General features: G+C 36.1%; 6 protein-coding genes across 9 annotated transcripts; 3 read left to right on the top strand and 3 right to left on the bottom strand.

Moving 5' to 3' along the window:
* Positions 1-6: 6 nt before the first annotated feature.
* LOC129573905 (lysM and putative peptidoglycan-binding domain-containing protein 4) lies at positions 7-2,584 on the bottom strand. Of its 3 annotated transcripts, none has more exons than XM_055455068.1 (4): positions 2,388-2,584; positions 1,924-2,143; positions 1,667-1,841; positions 7-1,353 (listed from the first exon to the last, which is right to left on the bottom strand). In XM_055455068.1, exons 2-4 carry the CDS (start codon positions 1,935-1,937, stop codon positions 667-669), a joined length of 876 nt encoding a protein of 291 aa, XP_055311043.1. In that variant the 5' UTR covers positions 1,938-2,143; positions 2,388-2,584; the 3' UTR covers positions 7-666. The 3 variants fall into 3 exon arrangements, with proteins under 3 accessions (XP_055311043.1, XP_055311044.1, XP_055311042.1); XM_055455069.1 differs by having other exon boundaries at positions 2,456-2,578; XM_055455067.1 differs by having other exon boundaries at positions 2,308-2,442.
* Positions 2,585-3,262: 678 nt separating this feature from the next.
* LOC129573907 (beta carbonic anhydrase 1) lies at positions 3,263-5,183 on the top strand. Its single transcript, XM_055455071.1, has 5 exons — positions 3,263-3,721; positions 3,788-3,963; positions 4,067-4,151; positions 4,230-4,631; positions 4,740-5,183. The coding sequence occupies exons 2-5, from the start codon at positions 3,871-3,873 to the stop codon at positions 4,928-4,930; spliced, it is 771 nt and encodes a 256-aa protein (XP_055311046.1). The 5' UTR covers positions 3,263-3,721; positions 3,788-3,870; the 3' UTR covers positions 4,931-5,183.
* Positions 5,184-5,631: 448 nt separating this feature from the next.
* LOC129573912 (nuclear envelope phosphatase-regulatory subunit 1 homolog) lies at positions 5,632-7,713 on the bottom strand. Its single transcript, XM_055455081.1, has 4 exons — positions 7,147-7,713; positions 6,859-6,930; positions 6,661-6,795; positions 5,632-6,576 (listed from the first exon to the last, which is right to left on the bottom strand). The coding sequence occupies exons 1-4, from the start codon at positions 7,172-7,174 to the stop codon at positions 6,434-6,436; spliced, it is 378 nt and encodes a 125-aa protein (XP_055311056.1). The 5' UTR covers positions 7,175-7,713; the 3' UTR covers positions 5,632-6,433.
* A 107-nt stretch (positions 7,714-7,820) lies between these two features.
* On the top strand, positions 7,821-8,951 carry LOC129573911 (programmed cell death protein 5). 2 transcript variants are annotated; one of them, XM_055455080.1, is made up of 4 exons: positions 7,821-7,948; positions 8,126-8,224; positions 8,327-8,438; positions 8,536-8,951. In XM_055455080.1, the coding sequence occupies exons 2-4, from the start codon at positions 8,162-8,164 to the stop codon at positions 8,757-8,759; spliced, it is 399 nt and encodes a 132-aa protein (XP_055311055.1). In that variant the 5' UTR covers positions 7,821-7,948; positions 8,126-8,161; the 3' UTR covers positions 8,760-8,951. The 2 variants fall into 2 exon arrangements, with proteins under 2 accessions (XP_055311055.1, XP_055311054.1); XM_055455079.1 differs by having other exon boundaries at positions 7,944-8,224.
* Positions 8,952-9,150: 199 nt separating this feature from the next.
* LOC129573900 (protein disulfide-isomerase TMX3) lies at positions 9,151-11,527 on the bottom strand. Its single transcript, XM_055455060.1, has 5 exons — positions 11,196-11,527; positions 10,838-11,105; positions 10,396-10,724; positions 9,836-10,278; positions 9,151-9,760 (listed from the first exon to the last, which is right to left on the bottom strand). Exons 1-5 carry the CDS (start codon positions 11,239-11,241, stop codon positions 9,542-9,544), a joined length of 1,305 nt encoding a protein of 434 aa, XP_055311035.1. The 5' UTR covers positions 11,242-11,527; the 3' UTR covers positions 9,151-9,541.
* Positions 11,528-11,595: 68 nt separating this feature from the next.
* Positions 11,596-14,269, top strand: LOC129573896 (U3 small nucleolar RNA-associated protein 4 homolog). The gene is made up of 5 exons (XM_055455053.1): positions 11,596-11,920; positions 11,982-13,017; positions 13,100-13,231; positions 13,303-13,875; positions 13,949-14,269. Exons 1-5 carry the CDS (start codon positions 11,796-11,798, stop codon positions 14,168-14,170), a joined length of 2,088 nt encoding a protein of 695 aa, XP_055311028.1. The 5' UTR covers positions 11,596-11,795; the 3' UTR covers positions 14,171-14,269.
* The last annotated feature ends 10,311 nt before the right edge of the window (positions 14,270-24,580 follow it).

Below are 24,580 nucleotides of genomic sequence, written 5' to 3'. Positions count from 1 at the left end.
CAAGTATTTTATAAATTGATGGATTTTTTTTCGTTTTATTCTTCTTCATTTTATACTCTTCCATAGATTCATCGTTTATTTCTATTAAAATATACAAATATTTATTCAACCCCAATAAGCACATTGTACGCACATGCAATATATTTCATATGTTGCCGGTTTTGTGCTGAAAAGGCACTAGATACGTTACTTCTGTTCTTCATACTTTGTGTCAAATCCTATTTCTTCTTCCGTTCGTTTGTTTTGACCGAATTTGATCATGGCAATGCTGAGCGTTCGATGGACTGCATTTCAATGATCAATGGCAAATTTCCTGCTTTGGAGATGTCATTGTGAATGTTCCTCCTTGATTTATCAATGATAGTTTATCATTTATGTACAAAATTTAAAAAAAAAACACTTATTCATTTTATCAAAACATAAAAAAAAAAAATTAATGAAATTCTCAACGTTACAAATTTTGGCCTAGACGTTACAGAATCGAATGTTTCTTTGCTCTTGAAAAATGCTAATGTCAGGAGAACTACTTCCTATCTCAAATGTCATGAGTTGTTGATTTGAAATACAGCAACCTGTTTCAACCGAGTTCATTTCTCAGGCCATAGAAGTTTTTCACCTATTTTTAGCATTCTAATTGTGAATTGAGTAGAGATGTTCGAAACGTGATCATCCAATGACGAATGGTTCAGCTTCCTTGTGATGGAATTGGTCTGGATGTTCGGCAATATAAATGACATAAATTAATGGAATAGCAAAGCATAGCGCCAATATAAAAATCAATAAGCATATCCACGAAATATCACAATCAGACCCGGAGCACGAAAATTCGCTGCGTGGTGCTCCTCGTATTGCGTGTGGTCCACTTTGGAGTGTGTCTTCGGTGTAGAGTGCGCTGGATTCAGCCAAAGGCGTTATCAGTGGATCAGTAAAATTGAAATCATCTTCGTCATTCGGATCAGTATCACCATGGGCAGTAGCTCTGCTCTCTTTGGCCAATATCGTTCGATAGCTGTCTCTCACAGAGCTCGAATGGGCATTGTTCCCATTTTTATCACGATCAATTCCACTCGATGACGAAGCCAAACTAACCGAAGCCACCAACAATTTTTCATCCAATATATTATTTGGCAGCTGAAGTGATGTATCCGTTGTGCTATGGTTATTCTTAGAACTATGATTTAAATCGCCCGGATGATTCGGACTATTTTGACCACTTTTATGAACCGTTGGAAGCTCATCAAAGTTTGTCGTATGCAATAATATGGTATGCGCATTCACTGGCACTTTGATTGTTTTGCGAGCATGAATCTCAATCTCTTTCTCGATTTTATTCAAACGCTTCAGATCGGATATCTAAACGGTCAAACGAGAGACGAATACAAGGTAAATATGTTGAACTTTAATGTGCGTGATTCAGACAGAAAACAATGCGAATAAATTAATGAGCAAAATGCTTCGGTGTCGCTACGTGTGCAAAAAATAGTGCTGCTATAGTGCGAAGGCCTTGATTCAAATTTCAAGTAAAAAAAACCATTTTCGCGGGTTTGTTTGTTCAAAATATGGCTTCATCATTATTGTTTTATTTTCTCTTTAGATTGTTTAACTGGCACTTGGTACATTCTGCTCACGAAAATTCGAATTGATAAAATCGAAAAGTATGACGTACCGTGCAATTGTACCGTAGAGCGATGGCTTGAAGCGTGTCGCCCGGTTGGATTTGTGCCTCAAGTACATTCTCTTGACGTATTTTGCGTCGCTGATTCTGTAACTGAATGTTTCGCTGATCATAGTCGTCTGCATCGTTCTGTTCCAATAACTCACGGTACTCTGCATTTCGTACTCTAAATGAAAAATCAACACACACATTAAATTCATTACGATTGCGGAAAAGGCAAACCCACATAAAAATAACATCTCACTTACCTTTGTCTCTTCATTCCGAACAAATGAAACGCATCTAGACAAAAATCCTTTTGGTTTGTGATTGGCTTCTCAGCTTTGCTTTATTTATATCGTTTAGTCTATATCTCTTATTTCAGTTTACAAGTTACGATCGTTGGCAATCTGGTTTCATTCGCAAAATTATCATTTTTATGAAATCTTGCCTCTGCTTTGCAATAAACTACTCTCTAACATTTTTCATCTTCACAGAAAAAATCAAAATTTAATAAATTCAACAGCGTGGAAATGTCAATCGATGAAAATATAGAACAAATTAAAATTTCGTACAGTACGTTGATATATGTGTGTAAGAAAGAGAGAGAGAGAGAGAGAGAGAGAGAGAAAGTGAGAACAAAAAGTAAATACGTTGTTGTATATTGAGCTAAACGTGAAACGTCAACAGTGAAAACAATGTTCGAGCACTGGGAGAGTGAAACAGTACGAACCAAATATAGAGTTAAGCAAACAGAATTCGAATACGTTGTTGCTTCTCAATTGAAATACACAAACATACACAAAAGAAAATAGTGATTCGGTGAACGCACTGATCTTGTTTCATGTGCACATATCTGACGTGTGCCCATGGGCCCAACGACGACGACGTTTACGTTGCTATTTCTTCTCAGATATAGTTGCACAAGACATCATCGATGTTCGCAAATTTATTCTCCAGCCGTAATGTTGTGTGTAACAAATTGACGTGACATAAGGCAATCTGTTGATATGTCAAATGCTATGCAATTGAAATACAAACACGCACACGATGATCAAAGCATTTGCGTTGTATTTGTTCGAGACAGGTGAATTGAACGTATCCATTGAAGCTGGACCTGAGTTTTTCGTTAAAATCTTCAATTTGAAACATTTTACAATGAATTGCGTCTGAAATATTCCATATTTTACCCGATTAGGAACTTTTTATTTCAATAAAAAAAAAATGTCACAGTTGAACATTTCGATGCAACTGTATTTTATTTGCAAAAATGTAAATTGTATGGCTGAAAATCTCCAACTTTATTTCACAGCGTATTATGATTTTCATGGATCATAACAAAAAATCTATTTTTATCGCTTGGCACATGGTAAAAAAGTAGAATACACTACATAAGAAGTGTTTTTTGTTTATTTTAAATTATAAAAATATCATAAATACGTAGAATATGCTGTGATGCGCATATATTTCTATGCATTAACAGAAAAACACATAACTCACTGGATTGTCAACGAATCACAAATATAGCGTACATTAGTGCGCGTGATTAAAGACAAGAAATTAGAACAACAACAACAACTCTTCTCAACAACAACAAACAAACGTCCATACGGTTATGAATGCGACTGCGTATGTATATGTAGTACAAAATTTGAATGTCACTTGTCGATGCCAAACTGTTTATCTATGGTCTCACGAACCGCGTTTTATTGAAAAAGAAAAAAACAACATTTTTAATTATACATAATTCTTGAAACCGATGAAACCGAAATTGTCGTCTGAAACATTTATACTTCGATTGTGATATTCGAATCAGTTGATTTATTCGATCAAAGTGTAAACATTATGTGTAAGCGAGAGAGCTGATAAGGGAATTTGAATCAAAATCGAACTTCTGCTGCTTGTATTTGGGGAAACGTGAAATTCTCTCTCTCAACCACTCTCATTCGCACGCTGTCTAATTATTATCAATGTCAGAAAAACTTGCTATTATATAAAATGTACACAACGCGCAATGAACATACACAATTCCAGTGATTAAGTCATAAACAGCCACTGTCGAAGCATGTAAAACACACAGCATTTTAATTCATCAATCACATTTTCGTTTTCACTGCATTCAATTCCACACAGCATTTTCTATTCCTACCCTCACTTTTTCTGTTTTGCAACACACATTTTTTCATTTGGAATTTTACCGATAATTTCTGTAAAACATGGAGCGAATAATTCGCGGGATAATGCGATACAGGCATACGACGAGGGAGCAAATGGTCAAAGAATTTGTCAGAGTTAAAAATGATCCACATGTAAGTTGTTGCTTCTGTTTCAATTGATTCGGCGACGGGAGAGTCGTGAACTTGAATCATCTTCAATGTCAATGAATAATTTCGGTTTGATTTTTTTTTTTAGCCAAAAGCTGTGTTCTTTACGTGCATGGACAGTAGGATGATTCCCACTCGATTCACAGAGACCCATGTAGGCGATATGTTTGTTGGTAATTTGTAACATCTTATCACTAATCTCAAACCATTGAGATTGTATTGATTTTCATTCATATTTGTTCGAATTCAAGTGCGAAATGCTGGAAATCTGGTGCCGCATGCGCAACACTTCCAAGATGAGTATTTTAGCTGTGAACCAGCGGCTCTGGAGCTGGGATGCGTTGTGAATAACATTCGACATATTATTGTGTGCGGGCATAGTGATTGTAAAGCCATGAATTTATTGTATACGCTCCGCGACAAGAAAGAGGCTACCGCTGACCAACGAAGGTTATCACCGCTGAAAGCCTGGCTGTGTGCACATGCTACTGATTCTAGTCTCGACCGCTTTTTGAAGTGGCAGGATGCTGGCATGAAAGATGCCTTGATTTTTTCATCCGAAACACCATTGCGTCGATTCATTGCTTATATTGATCAAGAGAATAAATTCGGTATAGAAGACAAACTATCACAAATCAACACATTGGAACAATGTATGTAACTTTCATTCGATTCCTAGCACACGCCTCAATCTATGAGCGAATTTTTTTTACTTGCAATATAATCAAAATACCTAATTTGTGTACTCTTTTGATTTGCAGTATCTAATGTTGCATCCTATGGATTTTTAAAGAAACGCCTCGAAAGTCATGACCTACACATTCATGCGCTCTGGTTTGATATTTATACGGGAGATATTTATTATTTTAGTCGCGGTCAGAAACGCTTTGTTGAAGTTAATGAGGAAAATGCGCAACCAATCATCGAAGAAGTAAATCGATTTTATTCATAGCACTCCTTATCTCTTACGTCTACATTCAACTGCCTTATGTACCATTGTTGTAAGCTATACATTTACAATGTAAATGGAAGTGAGTGGTGATTTCTTTCTTTTAGAATGTAATATTCATTTGAAATAATTTATAAACATATGTGTTGACAATAATTGTAATGATAAATCAAACTAATTCCACTTTGTTTTTTTATTATATGTATGCACAAAACAAATTTTTTTTTTTGAATAAAATTTGCAGATTTGCCATTTATATTTGTTCGATTTGTTTTTTACAATGATGAAATGGACAATTCGATTGATTGCATTGGCATTCACAATGTGTTCTACACATTTGGATTATACTCAAACAAGAAGAAACAGATAAGCCATTTCCAATGGACCTGGCAGCAGTTGATGTTGCACAGTATTGCTGCCTCGAAGTTATGACAAAGAAATTGACTATGTTGTTGAGTTCGATCCCGCTCTGCCAAAAATTACATTCTTCACATTCGAATGAATGCATTCAATAAAGATAAATACGTCTACAGGTGAATGGCGTTGTTGAACGAAAATCGGAAGCAATACAAAACCCGTTCTTCAATCATAGAAGAAAGTTTCTGATTTGTACAAGTATGAACCGGCAACAATTTTAATTTCTCTAAAATTGTTTCTCTGCCTTCTCGGTGAACTCCAATTGTTTGTAAATAAAACGAAAATCATTCAATTGCTGGACTTTTTTTTCATTCTTATATTATTCTAAACGAAATACACAAATTCTGTTGCAATGGGCCACAGTTTACAATTGTTTTGTTCTTTACACTACACAAGTCTAAAAGATCATAGCTCTAAATTGGAAGTGATTTATTTCAGATGATAGTTTGTAATGCAAGTTTAAATTTTCAACTTTCTAATTTGTTAAATCAAAAAAAAAAAAACGAAAAAACTTAAACTTAAAAGAATTACACGTTTTTCTGTTTCAAAACCTCTGCATGTGATACATAAGTTTGTATCAAGTGAGTCTTTGTATATGTGACCGAAAATTTAAATACTATTTGCCCATTACATTAACTGTTTGTAATGTACTTTTTTCACTCGTCTCAAACATTTTCAAATAATCCATAAGTTAATCAAGGCAAGTGTGCGAATCGAATTGTCAACAAACGTATTGATTTTGTTTTGAAAACCCCAATCATTCAAGAAAATGCTTATCTCTTTCGTTTCTCCCTTATTCGAATGAAATCTATTCGTTTGTCGAATGTTGGTCGCTAATTTTTCTTTTTGGTTGGAATTCTAAACATTATTGGTGAAAATTTTCAGCCATTATCAAAGCTATTGTAAAAATGTACAAAAATGGCATAAATCCCTATAACTATTGATATGAACAGCAGAGAAAAAGGAAGGAGAGCTGGTTTGTAGGTGTGTGTGTGTCTGTCTGTCTGTGTATCTGTGTGAGTGGCAATTCAGGAAAGAACTTGGTACGAGAACAGAAGAAAACTGTTGTTGAAAACCGGACACAATTGACTATGTGGTTGGCCGTGGCTTTAGAATCAATTTTCCCGTGTCATCACACGACATATTAAAATCGTTGAGCACTTGCCGCGTTCGCGATGTTAATATTTGCGGTGCTATTACCAATTTGTGGATGCCCATAACAAAAAGTGATACTGTAACAAGTAAAAAGCAACGATAAATTAACGATTAGATAAGATTCAATATTATCGTCTGTGACGATACGGCACGCTACTTACACAAAATTAATGCTGCTATGACAAATATATAGTGATTTAATAAGGATTCTGTTAATGGAACAACTGCTGTTTTTGGATCGGTTAACCAATACCACGCACCTACTGATGTGATTGTTGACATAACCGCCAAAATAACTGTGAAAGGGACAACATTTGATTAGGCAACAATATTCTCGTAGCGCATCAATAGTTACATACTTCGCCATCGTACGGTTGAAGGGTGAACACAGGATATTACTTCTGTTAGACGTCTTTCGAATGCCTTTAAATCTACAAAAAAATAATCAAATATAAATCACTCACTTATAAGTTGCAAAAGTACAAATTTCAGCTACCGCAAACTTTGTATCGTTCGATACAAGAAAAAAAAACAACACAAAAACGCAAATTTCAATTATATGGAAATTTAAACTTATACAACAAATGTTGAACTATTCAAACAATTTATTTCATGTTGTCATTGAGGTGTTCATATAATGCACTTACCTTCACAAGCTGACGGCTCCAGCGACATATCTTTTTCACAGTTTTCTATGCACTTAATTTAAAACAAAAATAAAATAAAAATCTCGGCTAACATAAAACCTCGCTCATAGACTCGGAAAGTCTTTGTCGGTTCTTCGGATGTGCGTGTGTATCCACCGTGGCCTGTGAGAGAATCACTCACTCAAGACTTTTCGTACATTATTTCATCAACTCGGATATTGAATGATTGCCTACTTGGTTTTTGTTCATCGAATTTTTATAAATTTTCTATCGTTTTTGAAATTTTCTGTTAGGACTCAACTCTTCTTCGCTACATAAATAGCGAACGAAAAATCCAAACTACACAAGCGAACGATGGGGAAAAAAATAGTTCATACACAAAATACAGAGTTGACGGGTCCAAGAGTGTTGTGAATCTATCTAGACAAATGTCAATGTCATTCATCAACGCGATGTGAGCGAGACAAATATAGTGCCGACATTCAATTGTCAACCCGAAACACAAATGATCCAAGAACAAAAAAACAAATTATTCGTGTATTCCCGATAAAACGGAATACATACTCGGTTTTCAATTAAATGGAATATCTAGAAACAATTTCATTTGGCAATGAGGCAAGTTATCGAAGAAATATGATGGCGATTTGAGGTATATTCAAATCGGGTCACACCATCGACATCTAGCTGAAATCAGTGTGGCTGTCGCAATAAGCCGCATACCGCTTGACAATGTGTCAAAGGTTGCTGCGAAGTAACTAACCTGTTTACCAACTGTCAACCGACGTATTTTTTTCTCGTTTTGGTAAGCCTTATACTAGCCTTAACCAAAAAGAAATCTCTGAATCATACGAATATTCTTATATTTACATATACAACCTCATTTCTATTGACGAAATTGGTAGAATTGGTGCAAATTTCTAAAGATCTTTTCGACTCAGTTTAATAAACATTAAAAAAGTTGTATAAAACCATTTTACAGTTTAAAAAACAGAGATTCTAAAAATAATCACAAGCCATGGACGACAAAGAACTTGATCAAATCCGGCAACAAAGAATTGCCCAAATGGAGTCACAATTTGTGAGTATTGATATTTTCATCTATTTTTTTTCCTATTTGCGTGTTTGTTGATTCGTGATGCAAGGTAAAATACAGCGTCTATTCTGTTTATCATTGTTATAGGGTGGAAAGGATGCCGAACAACAAAAAGCTATGCAAGATCGGGCTCGTCAACAAGAAGACGCTAAAAACTCAATTTTATCACAGATTATGGATCAAAATGCCCGCGCTCGATGTATGTCAATTGAAACCTAGGCCACTAGATAAATCAAATTGAACCCACATTACGAATGACGTCTTTTCTCTGTTTTCTTCCTCCTTCCTCGAAATAGTAAACACATTGAAAATCAGCAAACCCGAAAAAGCACAAATGGTGGAGGGAATGATTGTTCGCATGGCGCAAATGGGTCAATTACAGGGCAAACTAGATGATGCACAACTCGTTCAACTATTGGAAAGTGTCAATTCACAAATGCCTCGCAGTACATCCAGCGTGAAATTTGATCGTAGGCGTGCCGCTATTGATTCAGACGATGAAGACGATTATGGATTGTAGAAGCTCCATCTTTAAACCGTCCTCTTTACTTCGGTCTCTGTTTTAATTGTGCATTTGCTTTTGCTTCTCAAAATTTCTGAATCACACCCTTAACTTTAACTCATTTTTTTTAATCTTCAATTTCCTTTTTCGTTCGAATCGCTAATTTTTGTAAAACCATTAATCGATAATAAAAGGATATAATTTCACAAATCCCAAAAGTGAATAATTTGCTTATAGAACAAAAGTTAGTGTGGCAAATAGGGGAAAATGGAAATAAAAAACCATTTTTTTTATCTAAATTTTTATTCTTCACGCAATAAATAAAAAAAAACCACAAACCACATTGGCAATGTTACATTCACATACACTTCATATTGATACCGAGAAAAATATCTGGCAATGATCAAGATGGGATAGTTTTTATATGAATCTGTTATTGATTTATACAAAATTGATTAGTTGGCACTTTTTTAATATTTCGATTGTTAAAATGCAAAAAAAATGGGAATTGTTATATTGAACTTGACCATTTCAAATTAAATTTGTGTTCCTTTCAATTTTCTCAGCTATACATGTTGAAAACAATGAAATTTTCTTTTAGACAGTGTTTCTGTTGACTGCCGAGAATCATTACTAAGTTGATCTTCATGAATTTACTAAATCCGAATAAAACACTGGCTAAATCGACTAGATTTTCAATGAGAGGAGATCCAATGCAGTTCTCATTAAACAAAAAAAAATTTGCAATCCATTTGATAGTCAATGAGATTTTACGTATACTTCCGCACACAGTATTTTTTTTAGTCATTTTTTTCGTGGACATCGTCTTCGTCCTCTTCATCTGCATCAAGGATGTCTGCACAGAAGATGGAGTACATGATGAGCGATAAGAAGCCGAGCGGAAGACCAAATAAAACGGATGTCAAAATTGGATTGCCTCTCCACATCTCTACCAAGAATCGCTTCGTTTCGAAGTAAGTGCGGTAGATTCGAACCGGTAGCGAATTTCCACCGTAACTCTGAAATTGAACAATTCATAGGGAATCAGTTTCACTCCAGAACTTTTTTTTAAAAAAATGTATTCATGTACTCACTCTGACTTTTTCGTGATGGATATTGTGCAGAAATAGTTCAATAGCATCAGAGGTCAGCCTCTCTGGTTCATCATCCGGTATATAATGTTCGTATGTACTGGTGTTCAATACAATCAAATGCGGTGTGGCCAATTGATCCATAACAATTGAATGAGCAATGTCTGGAGTGCCGATCCAACCGAATTGGAATCGTTCGTGGTATTTATCATATTTTTGTCGTACAATTTGTTCGACCATGTCTCTGAATTCCAATTCATGGCTTGCAATTTCGCTCAATTTATTCTCTTCAACCACCGCTAAAACGAGGAACTTTTGTGTTTGACTGATTTGATAAATGTTCGAGCGCGTTATTTTCGGGAATGAAATAAATCTCTCCTCGTTCACCCAATTGAAGAGAGTTTCATTCAGGAAGTCTTCCTCCACTAAGTGGAAATCGCTAGACACTATGTGGAAAAGATTGAAATTTCATCGGCATTAGCATTATCATAAGCAAAATTAATTTTCTTTCGAAACTGATTGAAAATCCGTTGAAATAAAACTGATGAAAAAAAAATGTTTACATGGGAAATGATAGTGATTGCTTTCTTTATAAACTAATACGGCTGGAAGTGTATCGATTTGAAAGTGTGGAGTGGCTAATTCGCGTCCGGTTGCATAAAAGTAGGCATGTGCTTGGAAGTGTTCGGCAATCCGAAGGAATTTATTCCACAATGACCCGTTTCGTTGTCCAACATAGACGAAAAATAGTTCATTCTGTGTTTTCAAGTAGTCTAAACTGTCAATTTGTGTGACTAATTGCACAGGCGGTCCGGACATTCGATATGCAAATGCTAGCATATCCTCTCGCACTCGGTCACCCGAATAAATGTACTCCTGTTCACCCTTGATGCTGAAAAAAATCCCAAAAAAAATGAAATACGATAAACCGAGAGGAAAAAATACAACGGCGCTTATCAGCACTGAAACATGGTAACATAAATACATCATAGTGTTATCACTTACAACATTATCGTTGGATATGATTGCACCTTGAAGTGTTGGCCAGCAACTGGAAAACGTGAGCAGTCAACCTTTCCCACACGAATGTTCGTATTGACAAGAGCCTGAGCGACATGGCCCCAAACGGGTTCGGTGCGTTTGCAATGTGCACACCACGGTGCATAGAACATCACATACCATTGACCGTCCTGTTTAATGTCAATAAATCGATCGCTCAGTTCCAATACCCGTGAACTCTGCACATTTTGTACTAATTTCCCAACGAGAATAGCTACAATACATCAAACAAAAAGAGGTGTTAATTGAATTACAAAAATCGATAACCGATAATGATAATGAAATTTTCGAGTTAAACACACACCCAATAACGATAATAAAATATAAAAATTGAAGCGAATTAAAGCCATGGTTTAGTAAAGGCTTTGATTTTTGGAGGAATAAATGCACCGTTTCTGGTTCAGAAGATTCTGTCTCGATTTGTGGATTTATGTTCAAGCAATCTGCATTTGTTTGGTAAATTTGGATTTCACTGATAAAATAACCAATATTTGCTGATAATACTGCTTAGTAATTCATATTGCGGCTTGTAATACAAAACTGAACGTTCTGCAACAGTGTTTGTGTCCAATTCCCAGTTGTTTATATTCTATTTGCATATTCTGAATTGAGTTTTGCACAGCACTTGTGTTACAACCAAATGCCTCATAAAATCGATTGACATTTCGTGTCAAAATCCACACTCGCATTGTTTATGCTGAAGTTGGCAACAAACAACCGTATCGGCATGGCATGAAATGTCAACGAAATATATCAAAACTTTGTAAACATGTGCGTTTAGACATCGAATGCTTCATAAAGCAGTGAGTGAAGTGATTCAAACGGTTTTTCAAAGTAAAGTGCTGAAGAGTTTTAATCAAAACTATAGTTCAATTTGTTAAGCGAAGACAAGACGCGCTTCAAGATGAAGGTTGAGGCGAAAAAACCAGGCCTGTGTAAAATACACAATGCACGATTCTATAACTTACCACCGCGTGCAATCAATAGCATGTCTTACAATCCGGAGACGTCTTGGCTGGCATTGACACGGTTCGTAAACATTTATCCTATTCAAATTGATGCAATTTTTTCACATTGATTTCCATAACAGGGATGATGCTTCGATTGAAATTTGGAATATTCAGCATGCACCTTACCTTCAACAAACAATAGCTGGTTCAGCAATCGCTTCAATCGAGGCGATTTCTTGGTGTGGCAATCGATTGTTCAGCACCGGTTTGACCGGTGAATTGATTGAATATGATTTGCGTACACAACAAGCCAGGCATAGGCTTCTATTGACTGGAAATGCGGCTTGGTGCATGGATATCAATCGACAGCGAACACATTTGATTGCCGGCACAGACAGTGGTTTTTTGAATTTATTCGACGTTAGTTACGAGAATGAAGTCAATTTTGTGAAAGTGTTCGATAAACAAGACGGCAAAATTCTATGCTGTAAATTCGATCCGACTGGTGAATTTGTGGCCACCGGTTCGGCGGATGCCATTCGTTTGTGGGAGCTGAAAACGGGTCATGCCATTTACAAAATGTCCGTTGGTCGCAGTGAAGCAAAAAAGGAAACAATCGTTTGGAGTTTACAAGTGTTGAAAGATTTGGTAATTATAGCTGGAGATTCGCGTGGCCATATCACTGTTTGGGATGGCAAATTGGGCGCACAAATCGATAATTTCCAAGCAACGACGTGCGGTGATGTTCTAGCCGTGACTGTCAATGAAGATGAAACAATATTTGCGTGTGCTGGAATCAATCCGAAAATTCGATGCTTTGCATTGACCGAAGTGAAAAGGGGAGACACAATTACAAAGAGCTGGGTGAAATTTGTCCAACGATCAGTTCATGAGCATGATGTTAAAGCATTGCAATTTGTTGGTTCACGCATTTTTTCGGGCGGCGTTGATGGTTATCTCGGCCTTTCGAATTCATCGAAAATCAAAGGTACCCAAACAACCAGCAGATATGGACCATTTTTAGAATCACCATCATCCGTTTTGGCAGCGCAGAAACGCGTTTTATTGCTGAAATATCCAAATTATCTGGAAGTTTGGCGGCTGGGCGTGCCCACTGCAAACGTTCAACTGGTTGACGATGAATCGGAAAAGAGGAAATATTTAACGCTACAGGAGGTAACACCAATATTCCAGTTCTTTTACGGCATTTTACAGCAAATTCGCATGACAACAATCTAACGAATAAATTTTTCTACAGAATTTGCACAAATTGGTCGAACTTCGTACGGTAGATGATGCTTTGATCGTGTGCACAACCATCTCACCAAATGGAGAGTTTGTCCTATACTCGACCAGTGAAACAGTTCGACTGTTTCATTTGACTTATGAGGTATATTTTCGCTGGAATAACACATTATCGTTAAATATTAATGCTGTTTTTGTTCCATTTTCTTCAAACAGAATAACAAAGTGGGTATTATCAACCGCTTAAAGGATTTACCAGAGCAGTTTACAGCATGTCGAAAGAGTGTATTTTCATCCGATTCGCAAACGATATATTTGGCAAAATCAGGCCTAACCGTTGATGTACTTAGACTACTTATAAGTGAAGACGCTGTTGATATCGACTTTGAAAGTTCAATAGACCTGAGTAAAACACTCAAAGGGCCTATTTCGCATATGATTTTGTCTGACTGTGGTAACTATTTGGTATGCGCTGATATTTGCTGTAATATCACAGTGTGGCGTCAAAATAAGCGGAGTTGGTCGCATCACATCAACTTACCCAAATACCATGTGTCACCAGTCAGCATTGCCATACACAAAAACTCGCCAAAACTTGTGGCCGCATTTGCCGATGGCAAAATATTCGAATATCATTTGGAAGAAATGAAATTCCTCTGCGCTACAACCACATTATTCTTGGAAAATCAAGATAGATTCCCCATCAAAAATATCGCTCCCGATCCGAATAACGAAGACATTTTCACCGTGCATAATGATACACACTTGTTTGTGCTTAAGAAGCAATTGGTATGTATTGTAAATTTGATTGAATACCCCAGAACAAATGAACCAATAGTAAAATGAATTTTGTTCTTCTCAGACACGTTCAAGTGGAAATAATTCGAAGCGGGCGAAGGCATCAGTTGATGATGATGAGGAAAATGTGGCCAACTTGGTATGCACTAGTCGTTTTAGCTATGAACATCTTCTTAACATCAACTGGTTGAACGATTCAGAACTGGTTGCCGTTGGCGTCAATCCAATTACAATGATCGCCCAGCTACCGTCATCACTCAAGGAGAAGCGATTTGGCGTATCATAAATTAAATATATATTTTAAGGCTAGTTATGACTTTAAACAAAAATGATGTTGAACGAATCATTCGGGTTGAATAAATGATTATGATCAAATGATTCGAAACCGTAGATTTTTATTTGAGATTCTTTCGATTCAGAATTGTTAAACATCCGAATGAATTCTAATACTTCATTGATCCTCTAATTAAAATACGTAATCTAAAATCGTTCCATTAAGTCGGTTTGATTTTCAGTGCGGTTGAGTTATTTTTTGCACAAAACTATTACAACAAATCCCTAAGAAGCTTCGTTGAAACAACGGTTCTAGCCAAATATACAAGATGTTGGATAATGGATATACCGAGTGGAAATTTGTTCCGAACCAATCTGAAGTGGTTGAATTAAGACTCCGTCAGAATGGTCGAGTGGCCTTATCCTCCGAGAGGAATATACGACAATTCACGGTCACAATCGATGTTTGATTAGCAAACTTTGCTTTCTTTAACCTTTTCTAACGGTCTTATCTTATTCATAAAATACCTTAGTTAAAAGAGAAATATCGAATCTCGTGCAGTTTTTCTCCACCTGTGTGAAATGCACCTGTGTGGAATACAATGTAACAAAGAGAATGTAGAACTATTGTTGCTGGGAAGCGAACGATTGTTTCAATCCATTGAAATCGAAGGTAAAACGAAGTTTCATTTTCATTTATTTTTATATTTGAGTGGCATACTGTTGTTGGTACATGCTAAAGGAGGTAAAACAAGTTGATCACCTGAATTGAGATGATATCAACATGTGAATGGTGCACGTCTTCATTTATCTCAATGAAAGTAAGTATTTTATGCAAATTTGTTTGCATACAAATTAACAATGCGCAGCATATATATGTACAAAGCGCAGCGATAGAGCACGGCCGATGAGTGAGTGCAACTTATTTTTTTCGTGTTTGGTTTATTGTCGGTTTGGTTGTCATTTATCATGTTGTTTGTTGCCTCTCTTTGTTCATATCCACGGAACGTGATTTAATGTCATTATAAATGCATCGACACCGAAATAAAATTGGTTTTCGTAACGTAACTGGGGTGTTTGTTTTTAGTTGAACTGTGAAAAAAAAATCGTTAAAACTGGATGGAAATAGAATGGCGCGCAATTGAGATCAATTTTTATTCGATTACATTTCATTCATTTCCAATTGCAATGTGTGTGTGTGTGTGTGTGTGTGTGTCTGTCTGTGTCTGTGAGCAAGTGCATATTAAGCATGATCTGCCCTGTCGAATGACTTTCACAACGCCGAATGTGTAATCAACCGACTCTGTTAGTTGTACTTGTCAATGTCTTGACACAACCATGCAACATTTAAAAAGAAGCAATCGAGGCTTCCAAATTTGGATTTGTGAACTTTTTTCTCCATTTGTACGATGAAAAGGCAATTATCATACAATGTAAATGCTGAATAAAGCAAAATCAAAATGGGGAAGTGACATGGTTCGAATGGTTCAAGATCAAGTGCTTTTGATAAAAAAAAAAGAAAAGAAAAGAAACAATTCGAGCAAAACCAAAAACGAAACAAAAGTTATTGAAAACACAAACGCAACCCTATTAAAATCATACAACCTAATCATATCAAATCAAATAAATAATATTAGTTGAATTTCTCTATCTGATTTCGTGTAACAATTCGATTGTAACAAAAGGCAATCATATATATACGTATGAATCGTTCAGTTCAATTTGCCAATGAACTTAACATTTCACTCGGCAAGCCCCATTATCTTCTGTGATGCGTTTTATTCTTTGACTCCTTTCTATCATTTCCATTATCGTGCATTTTCTGATTCCATGCATTTTCTTATTCACATTTAAAGCCAACCGTGCGTGCGCGCATCATATTTTCGACGGTGAAAAAAATTGCATTATTATAAATCCGATATTATGTGAAATTATTGATATATTTCTCTAGAAATAATGCAAACACACAGGTGCACGGTATTCGTTTATTTGATCTTAAGAGATTTGGGACATTAGATTGGACTACGAAGATTGAGTTTGATGAACTCGGAAAAATGGTTTTAAGTTCGCGCATATCAGTTTCTCAGTACTTTTTCTCGAAAATCGCAGAGCATTCGTTTTCATTTTTGTTTTGAATGGCTGACAAAAAGGAATCGATTTCACGAAATTTTGTAGCGACTGATTTGCAAACGCTTACTTCTCAACTGTGCCAATGAAAGAGGGAGAGAGAGAGGAAGACAGAAAAGACAAAACATAATACATCATGCCGGAAGAAGTGTAAACGCGATTCAAATGAGCTATTAAAATGCAGTCATCGTTTGAGTAATTGGCTGCGTTCACATTGTTTAGGCTGCATGAGTTTTTGTTGTTATTGTTGCTATTGCAATCATTTGAATGGTTAAATTACAATATAGTTGACACGATTCCAAAACCATTGTTTTTACCACATTCATACACGGAACAATCATTTTCTTGCCGAATCGATTTTGATTATTCCGTCGGTGAAAAATTCAGCCGAAAATCAATCAATTAGATCGTTTAAGGCATTCATCCTATTCTAATAGCCAGAGTCATTCGAAAATCGAATGGAAAATAACCCATGTAAAAAATGTTAGCACCTCAATATCATTCAATATAATTTATTGGCTGGGAAAGAGAGAATATTTCATGTTCAACATTAATTACCGACTTTATAGCGCACATCTTTAAGTCATAAATGCACATTCTCTTTTGTCGGGGATAATTACCAGATTTTATTTAGCAAAACTGCACATTGTCGCTGCAATTAGGTAAATGCACTCCATGAGGATTTCGTCGAACCCAAAGCGCATCCAAACACTTAATGAATCAATCCCATGGAATTCTTCGATTAAAAACAACAACAAAAACAACAACATTTATCAAACCAAACACGAAAAATGATCGGAAGAAATTTGCATCATGTTTTCCGTTTTATATAACATTCCGCTGATTGGAGACATCTTCATAATCGATCTCTTGCAATGGAAAACATGTGAACCACATTAGCATAATATTTTCGAATGCATTGAAACTCTTTCGTTTGCTACCACACGGGGGCGGGCCAAGCCAACAAAACAAAGGAAGTAGTAAAAAGTTTGTTTTCGGAATCCAATGAATGAATGAAATGAACAAAGTAACAGACGCCGATATAAGTGTATATAAATCATGCAAAATTATGCGGTAGCTTAACAGCAGTTCCCATCATTTGAAGCGTGATGCTACCGATGAAGATGATAATGCTAAAACAACATGCGCAAAAATACAATGTCGATGAGTATTTTGGATGCGACGAACTAGAGCAACACTAAATTGCTGTTGACAATGCATGTCTTATGAACTTTTATTTTTTGCACATATCAATTTGCTTGATTTCCTAATTTGACACATAGAAACGTCGGCGGCTTACAATTTCACATTGATTTCCTGGATCATCTCAACACTACTGATGCACCGATTCAGATTTCACATACGTGAGTGGATCATCTGGGAAGCTCAGAATTATGCATACTTTCAATGGAACTAGATGCTTCGTTGATGCCAAAATTTTCAGTGCAGAAGAACTTCGGTGGGTCTGTGTAAGGTATAAGGTAAGAAGTGTAGGTGCATGCAGTATTATCCAAACATCAAAAAAAATGTAATTGCGCAAGCTATTGTTACCTGTTTGTATCCCACACGAAATGAAAAATCCATCGTCTTCTTGGCATTTTGTGTGTTTTAAATTATGTGACTTGGATTCAACCGCTCGAAATGCATCCAATACATGCAAGCAGATGAATGCCATCCGCTATGAGCACTGAACACATTTGTTAAGGCACATGTATACTCGCATTTTTGTATCTTATTTATACAAAGTGATTTTCTATTCGCATTCCTACAACTACAAGATGATGATTGTAAATTTCAACGAAAAAAAAAACATGTTGAGATCTTCAATTCGCTTGCATAATGCCATCAAACTGCCGCAATGTGTGATACATACACTTCGAATGATATTCATAGCCTTAGTCCTTTTTTGTATATTTTTTTCGGGCAAAAGTGGTTCCATTTTGAATGTGGAACTTAATTAAAAGCGTTCAAATTAGGGGCGAGACACAAATTCTAATAGAGTCTAGTTACATTCAATTTTATATAAAGCCTCTAATTTTTCTAGTTTTGGTGCAAAAGTGGCACTTTTAAAGTGCTAATATTGTGCTAATATATCTAGTGAAATCGGTTGCAGAGCATATTACACTGTCAATACATCGTTTATGGAAGACCTAACGGGACTATTTTGTAAACAATAAACAATACATCCATAAGCGTTAACATTGACAAACCGAATTCACTAATTTCTTCTATTTTTCCTATTATCGTTGAATAATGTTCTAATTCTACTCATTTAAGTTCCGTGTCACCCCCCTAATTTCCACACATTCTATTCTAAATATTGAACCGTTCAATTTGAATGTTCTAACTTAAATGAGAACACAATATTCAATCCAAAATCATATATGAAATTTGTTTCTTCAATTTCTTCAAGAGATTGTAAACCAATTTCGTTTTTGTGAATTCAGATAAATGTTCGAATCAATGAACTTGGCACAAATTTTCATCGTGAAACACATTAAATGATCTTATGAAATTTTATCTATCTATAAACCTTTTATGCTCAAAATAAAGTGGTTCAAGTATCCATAATTTGAAAAATCGTCACGAATTTTCTAAAAAAAAATTCTCCAAAACGAAGCGATGAAAAGCAATGAAGAGGTTAATGGCGATGTCAATAATAAATTAGTCGAAACAATTACCATACTGATTTTACTAGCATATTTTCCTCTTGTTGCGTTAATTCATGGTACATTTTGCATTGCAGCCGGCAATTTTCATTAGTGGTTTTTGAATTGAATTGTTTCATGCATGCACTCGTTTTCACTGCGCATCACTTTTGATGTTTGGATTTTTTTTCGAATGTGGTACATTTTCCCAGCACTTTCATTGGTTGCAGTCTAATGTAAATACGATACAACAGTTTTAGCCAATTAATAGAAATTTGGCCTATGAAAAACAGCTTGTGCATCGTGTATACGTGCATAAATGTTGATGAATGAATTATTTAGAAAAAAAAAACGTAATTCATAGTAAGTCAACTATTTTATCTCAACGAGATTGTGTGTGAAAAACGTTGGATCGATCCATTTTCTCGATGCTAAAGACATGCAACAGCAGCTAAACATTAAACATGCTAAGTGATTGTTTGCATATGTGCCGTTGGCATTTATCTTAAATTTTCATAAAATTCCGTGGCAAATTTAATCGGTCCAACCGACGAATTGTAAAATGCACAACAACTCGGCATGTCGTCAACACCAAATTTTCCACTTTGAATTTGATTGTTTTTACTCTCTCCCGCTCTCTCGATTGAACGTGAGAGATGTGTAAAAAAAAGTAATTGAAAATGCAAACAAATTATGCCAATGGCTGAAATAGCAGTGAATCTCTCTCTGAGTAATTTTGATTTGGTTGCTAGATTTTCAGCCACTTTTCGATAGATGTGATTTTTATTTACTCCCTATTTCTATTGTTTGTGTTTCGTTTGCTTGGTGTTTTTGATTTTCGCAAGTGCAAAATTCGATTCGCATGAATGAAGATTGTATATGATATTAAAGAGTTTATGCAGTGTCCATTTTCAACATCATTGATGAAAAATACCACAAAACTTCAATCACTTTTCCTTTCTGTTGTCCAATCAGCAAATTGAAACACACAACAACAATACCAACAAAAAACAATACACCAAAAAGCATGGGGATTGCCCGTCAACGAAAAGTCGCTTTCATTGTCCAGGCGCAATTGTAATCGAAAATATAATAACGGCACAAATAACGGAATTGAAATGCGTTATACCTTGCTTTGATGGTGCAAGTGCGAAAGAGACACATTCAGCCGCATTTGATGTAATTTTAGAGTTAAATAACAGTAAAATGAAGGAAAAAAAATGTGAAAATTGAAATTGATCCCTTTGCATGGTCTAATGAATATTGTCGCATGCTGTCGATTCGCAGCCATTGAAATTAAAGTGAACTTGTCCATCGGCTTACATGCATAATGCATGCGGCGAATGCACGTTGCACATGACACTGGCTGCTCCGGCTGATGCATTTTTCTTTTGATCGATTTTCACGGCAAAACGATGATTGAAATATAATTGATTTTTGGCTATAGTTGTCAACACGGGCGCAAATAAATCAATGAACTCTTCCATACAGTCACATCGAGGCCGGAGTGATTTTTATGCGCGAAATTGGAAACATTTTCTTCGACTATTCGTTGGGCTTCATTCGAATCATTGACTGTTGAGACGTGCACACAACGAAGCCAGTATATTGGTGAGCCGAGCACGCTATTGTTTGTGTTGCATTTGGATGTGAATACTGGCAAACAGTGGCCCGAACACTCTATTACCACTGCTTTGCCGCTGTACGCTTGCGAGAACGAGCCAAAAGCCATCGTTGTTTGTTTGTATTATTGCGTACAGCAGACGCGCAGCGCACACTCTCAAGACGAAGTGAAAGATATAAATTATTCTTGCACCGCTGAAACATTGTCATTCAACAAGTGCCTTTCGACGTGAACAATCATCAGCAAAACAACAATTTTATTCACTCTCGGAATATTTCGATAACACCAAATACACCCCAGAGGCTTCAAAACGAATTGCAGAGATTCTTTGTTTGTTTGTTTTTGTTTATAAAGTGCATAAGAAAAATTGTGAATATTAATATGAACACAAAATAAGTTCATTAAAAATTCGGTGAGAAGAACTTGAAGAAAATAACGAGAACATTTGGAATAAAAAAACGCTCTTTCATTGGAAAATATTTGCAAAGAAATCGTGTGTGCAATTTCACTTTCGTCTCATTGTTGGGATCATTGAATATTCCTTACCACTGAGCGAATCACATCATTAACAGTTCAGAAGCAAAAGTAGTGCTACGTAAGACAGTTCTCGTGAAATGTGCACGAAATTGTGAGTTTTCAAATTTGTGAACGCCCTGAACGATTGGAACTATTAACATCGGGAGCATAGTTGAACTAGACAAAAACACAACAAACAACTAAAACGGAGAATTGTTGGGATTTAACTAACGTGTCATCTTAATTTTATTGAGAGAGAGAGAGAAAGAGAGAGAGAGAGAGAGAGAGAGAGAAAGAGAAAGAGAGAAGAAAAATGTTCGGAACGACGATTTGGTTATCATTATCCATTTGTTTCTTGATAGCTGTTGGAACGGCGCTGGCAGGAGAATCAAATGAACAGTACGTGACAACTTATTATCAAACATTTTTTCCATTCCCCCGTCAAAGAAAATCATTCATTGAACTAAGCCACAAACCTTTTGCATGAAATGCATTCCCTTTTTCATTCACCATCTCACCTCACCAAATGGGCACGATCCAAAACATAAACTTCTTCAAATTATTCTTAATGGTCTTTCTGTGCGTTTTGACTCGATTCCGTCCGTTCATGCTTAATCAGTGTTCTGGACAAGAATGTTTTGAAATGCTATGAATCTCTGCTTTTTTTCCCTAGTTTCATTCCATTTGAATATTTTTTATTTTTTTTATTTCGTATAATTCTTACCGATTCAAATGTGAATCATGAAAAATTTTGTACGCAAAAGTGGGATAGATATTGTTGTAATCACGGCTTGAAAATCCCGAAAGAAAACTATTTTGAAGTATCATTTTTGCGAAAAACTTTGCCAAAATTCGAATTAAATTAAACATTGAAATAAGTCCAGCTCATATTCTTGGCAGTTCAATTGAAATGTCGAATTAATCATATGAATTAATTATAATATTCAGTAGCAAGTCAATCATTACTCACTAAACAAACTTACATTTGCAAAATAACCACTATCCCATGTCTGTCATCTAATGACAGAAAGCTAAGTCATATCTTTTGTAATCACTCGTCAAATTTTGATGGCAATCAAAAGTCATTTGCACAATGTCGATAAAGATAGGAAAGGTTGCACTTGGAGGTGGTTTTGTTTATCAGTGTAACTAATGAAAACAAAAGGAAAATTTCTCGCGTCGATGGTAAAGTTCATTAACATTTCCAAGCACTAAAACTAATGAGTAAAAGTGAGAGTCTCATATGGGCTTCGGATGGTTTGGTGCAGCAAGTGCAGCAAAATCGTGCTAATAGAATGCGTTTATGCATAATGGGCTCGGACATATAATCATCAGCTGCTTATAGCAACGGCAGCAATTAAATGGTGCATGATTACATTGTTTGTAGATATTGTGGTTTGTCGTTAGTCCATGGTATTTGTTGTGTGTGAGCAAATAACATGACATCGTCGTCAGCAGCAGCGGCCGCAGCCGCAGCAGCGGCCGCAGCCGCAGCATATGGGCACAGCACACAGTGCAACAGGACTTTTACTCAAGTTTATTCACAGTGCACTGAATCAATTAATGTCACGCTTTTATGGGCAAGCCAGCATTCACTCGAATATAAGCGTTCGCATTTTCGGTCATATGCACCGAATGAAAATTGAAAATGAAATAATTTTCTTGCGTAAAGGCTATTTTCCCTTTTGCACCAGTCATTTCCCATTCCACGTTAAAACAACAAGTGTATTTATCGCTGCTGTCAGCTCGCATGCGACAACAGCAAACAACAACAACAAAACATCCATTAACTGTTGTCGCATCACAAAACACATAACCGGCCATAATGAAATTTTAAAATCAATCGAACCATGTAATTAGATGAAAAATGACGATCGAATCAACGAAAGCAAATGAAGTGAAGCATATAAATGGATACGCTTGGTTAACTAATTTCTAGCGAAGACAATAATTCAATATCTCTCTAACAAGACAATACACGACAGCATTTTATATGGAGTAATATCTAATTTATTTGTTGACTTTTCACACTTATTCGATGTGCTATTATACTTTCGTCGACGGTAATTTTACACTTGGTATTTTTTTTCTCGCATCAATGAAACCAAATAAGCATCGGAAAGAAAGGCGGAAAGAAAAGGGTGCAACTAAAAATTGGAATATATTTCCATGTTTTTCGATTATATTTTTTTTCTTCTCCATGATTTTCGTCGAAATTCAGTTGCGTTCCTCATTTGACTTTTATTTATTTTTTTCTCTCTCTTTCCTAGCATTCATATTAAACTACATATTCCGCAGATAATAAAGAAACACACTCACACTCGGACCATTTACAAGCATCACTTTGTCAAGCCGAAATCGGGCAAAAGTTTGTCACAATCACCATCAATACTGCAAACCATTTCAGCATCGCCATCGTCGCTGAAACTTAGTAGCAACGGACTACTGAAAGCGATACCCACGCTCAGCGAAAGTGAGAGCATTGCTTTGGGTTTAGCAAAGAATGCGTGGCGACCATCGGCATCGGAGTATCGGGCCAGTGAAGTAAGTTATGTGCCCAAGAAAATGAAAGTACCAAAGAAGAAAAATCCATTCAAGATGCTCGAAGTGATGGCCGAAGCACATGCTGAAGGTCATGAAATTCCACCACATTTTATGAAAAATTTGAAGCCATCGCTTTTGGACAACGAAAACAGTGAAACAAGTGAATACATGCCAGATTACATGTTGACCAACCCAATTGATCTATACAATTCGGATGACAACAGTGCTTCGGATTCGGACTCGTCAAAAGCCGATTTGATCTATGTTGCACCACAAGGTGATAAATATAAAGCCAAAAAGACATCGTTATATCCATCGAAAGTTCTGTTGGCACCAACACTTGCAACGGCCCTCAAGGGGAGAAAACCAAAAATGACCTATGACTGGTTACCCGGAACCATTTCAACATCACTGTCATCGACCTCTTCCACTGCATCCGATTCCAGAGGCTCCGATTCAGATGAGTCCGACATCAAACACACACTAGCGAAAATGCTCAAGCGTAGCAAACTACGGAAACCAAAACGTATACCGTTGCCAACATTTAGCCCATCTGAAGATCACTTCAACATCTTACAGATGACGCGCAAACCAATTTCAATCACGAATTTTACAAAATTCAAAAATCGGTTGTCAGCAGCCGCATCAACTCTTAATACAAGCATTTAAAAAGACAATAATTTCCTCTCTGACTGGATCAATTCAATTGAGTTATTGATCATATGTCCAAATTGTTTACATCATTTCGTTGAGCTATGGGTAATATTACGTAAACAACCCAAACTCACTCGATATTTTAACAATCCTGTTGTTTTTTTCTTCTTTTTTTTATCTAGTTTTAATGTACTTTGTCAGAAAAGTGTATTTAATAGACGTGATTATTGATTGAATAAAGTAGAATATACATGAAGAAACAAGTTTTTTTTTTCATTGGCTCATCACATTGAACGATTCATTCTTTGTA

Source organism: Sitodiplosis mosellana, unplaced genomic scaffold (genome assembly GCF_009176505.1).
Source record: "Sitodiplosis mosellana isolate CC-2019 unplaced genomic scaffold, AAFC_SMos_1.0 Smas_scaffold_6150, whole genome shotgun sequence".
Taxonomy (NCBI): Eukaryota; Metazoa; Arthropoda; class Insecta; order Diptera; family Cecidomyiidae; genus Sitodiplosis; species Sitodiplosis mosellana.
The sequence above is the reverse complement of the archived record's forward strand: the minus strand, read 5'-3'. Positions and strand labels throughout refer to the sequence as shown.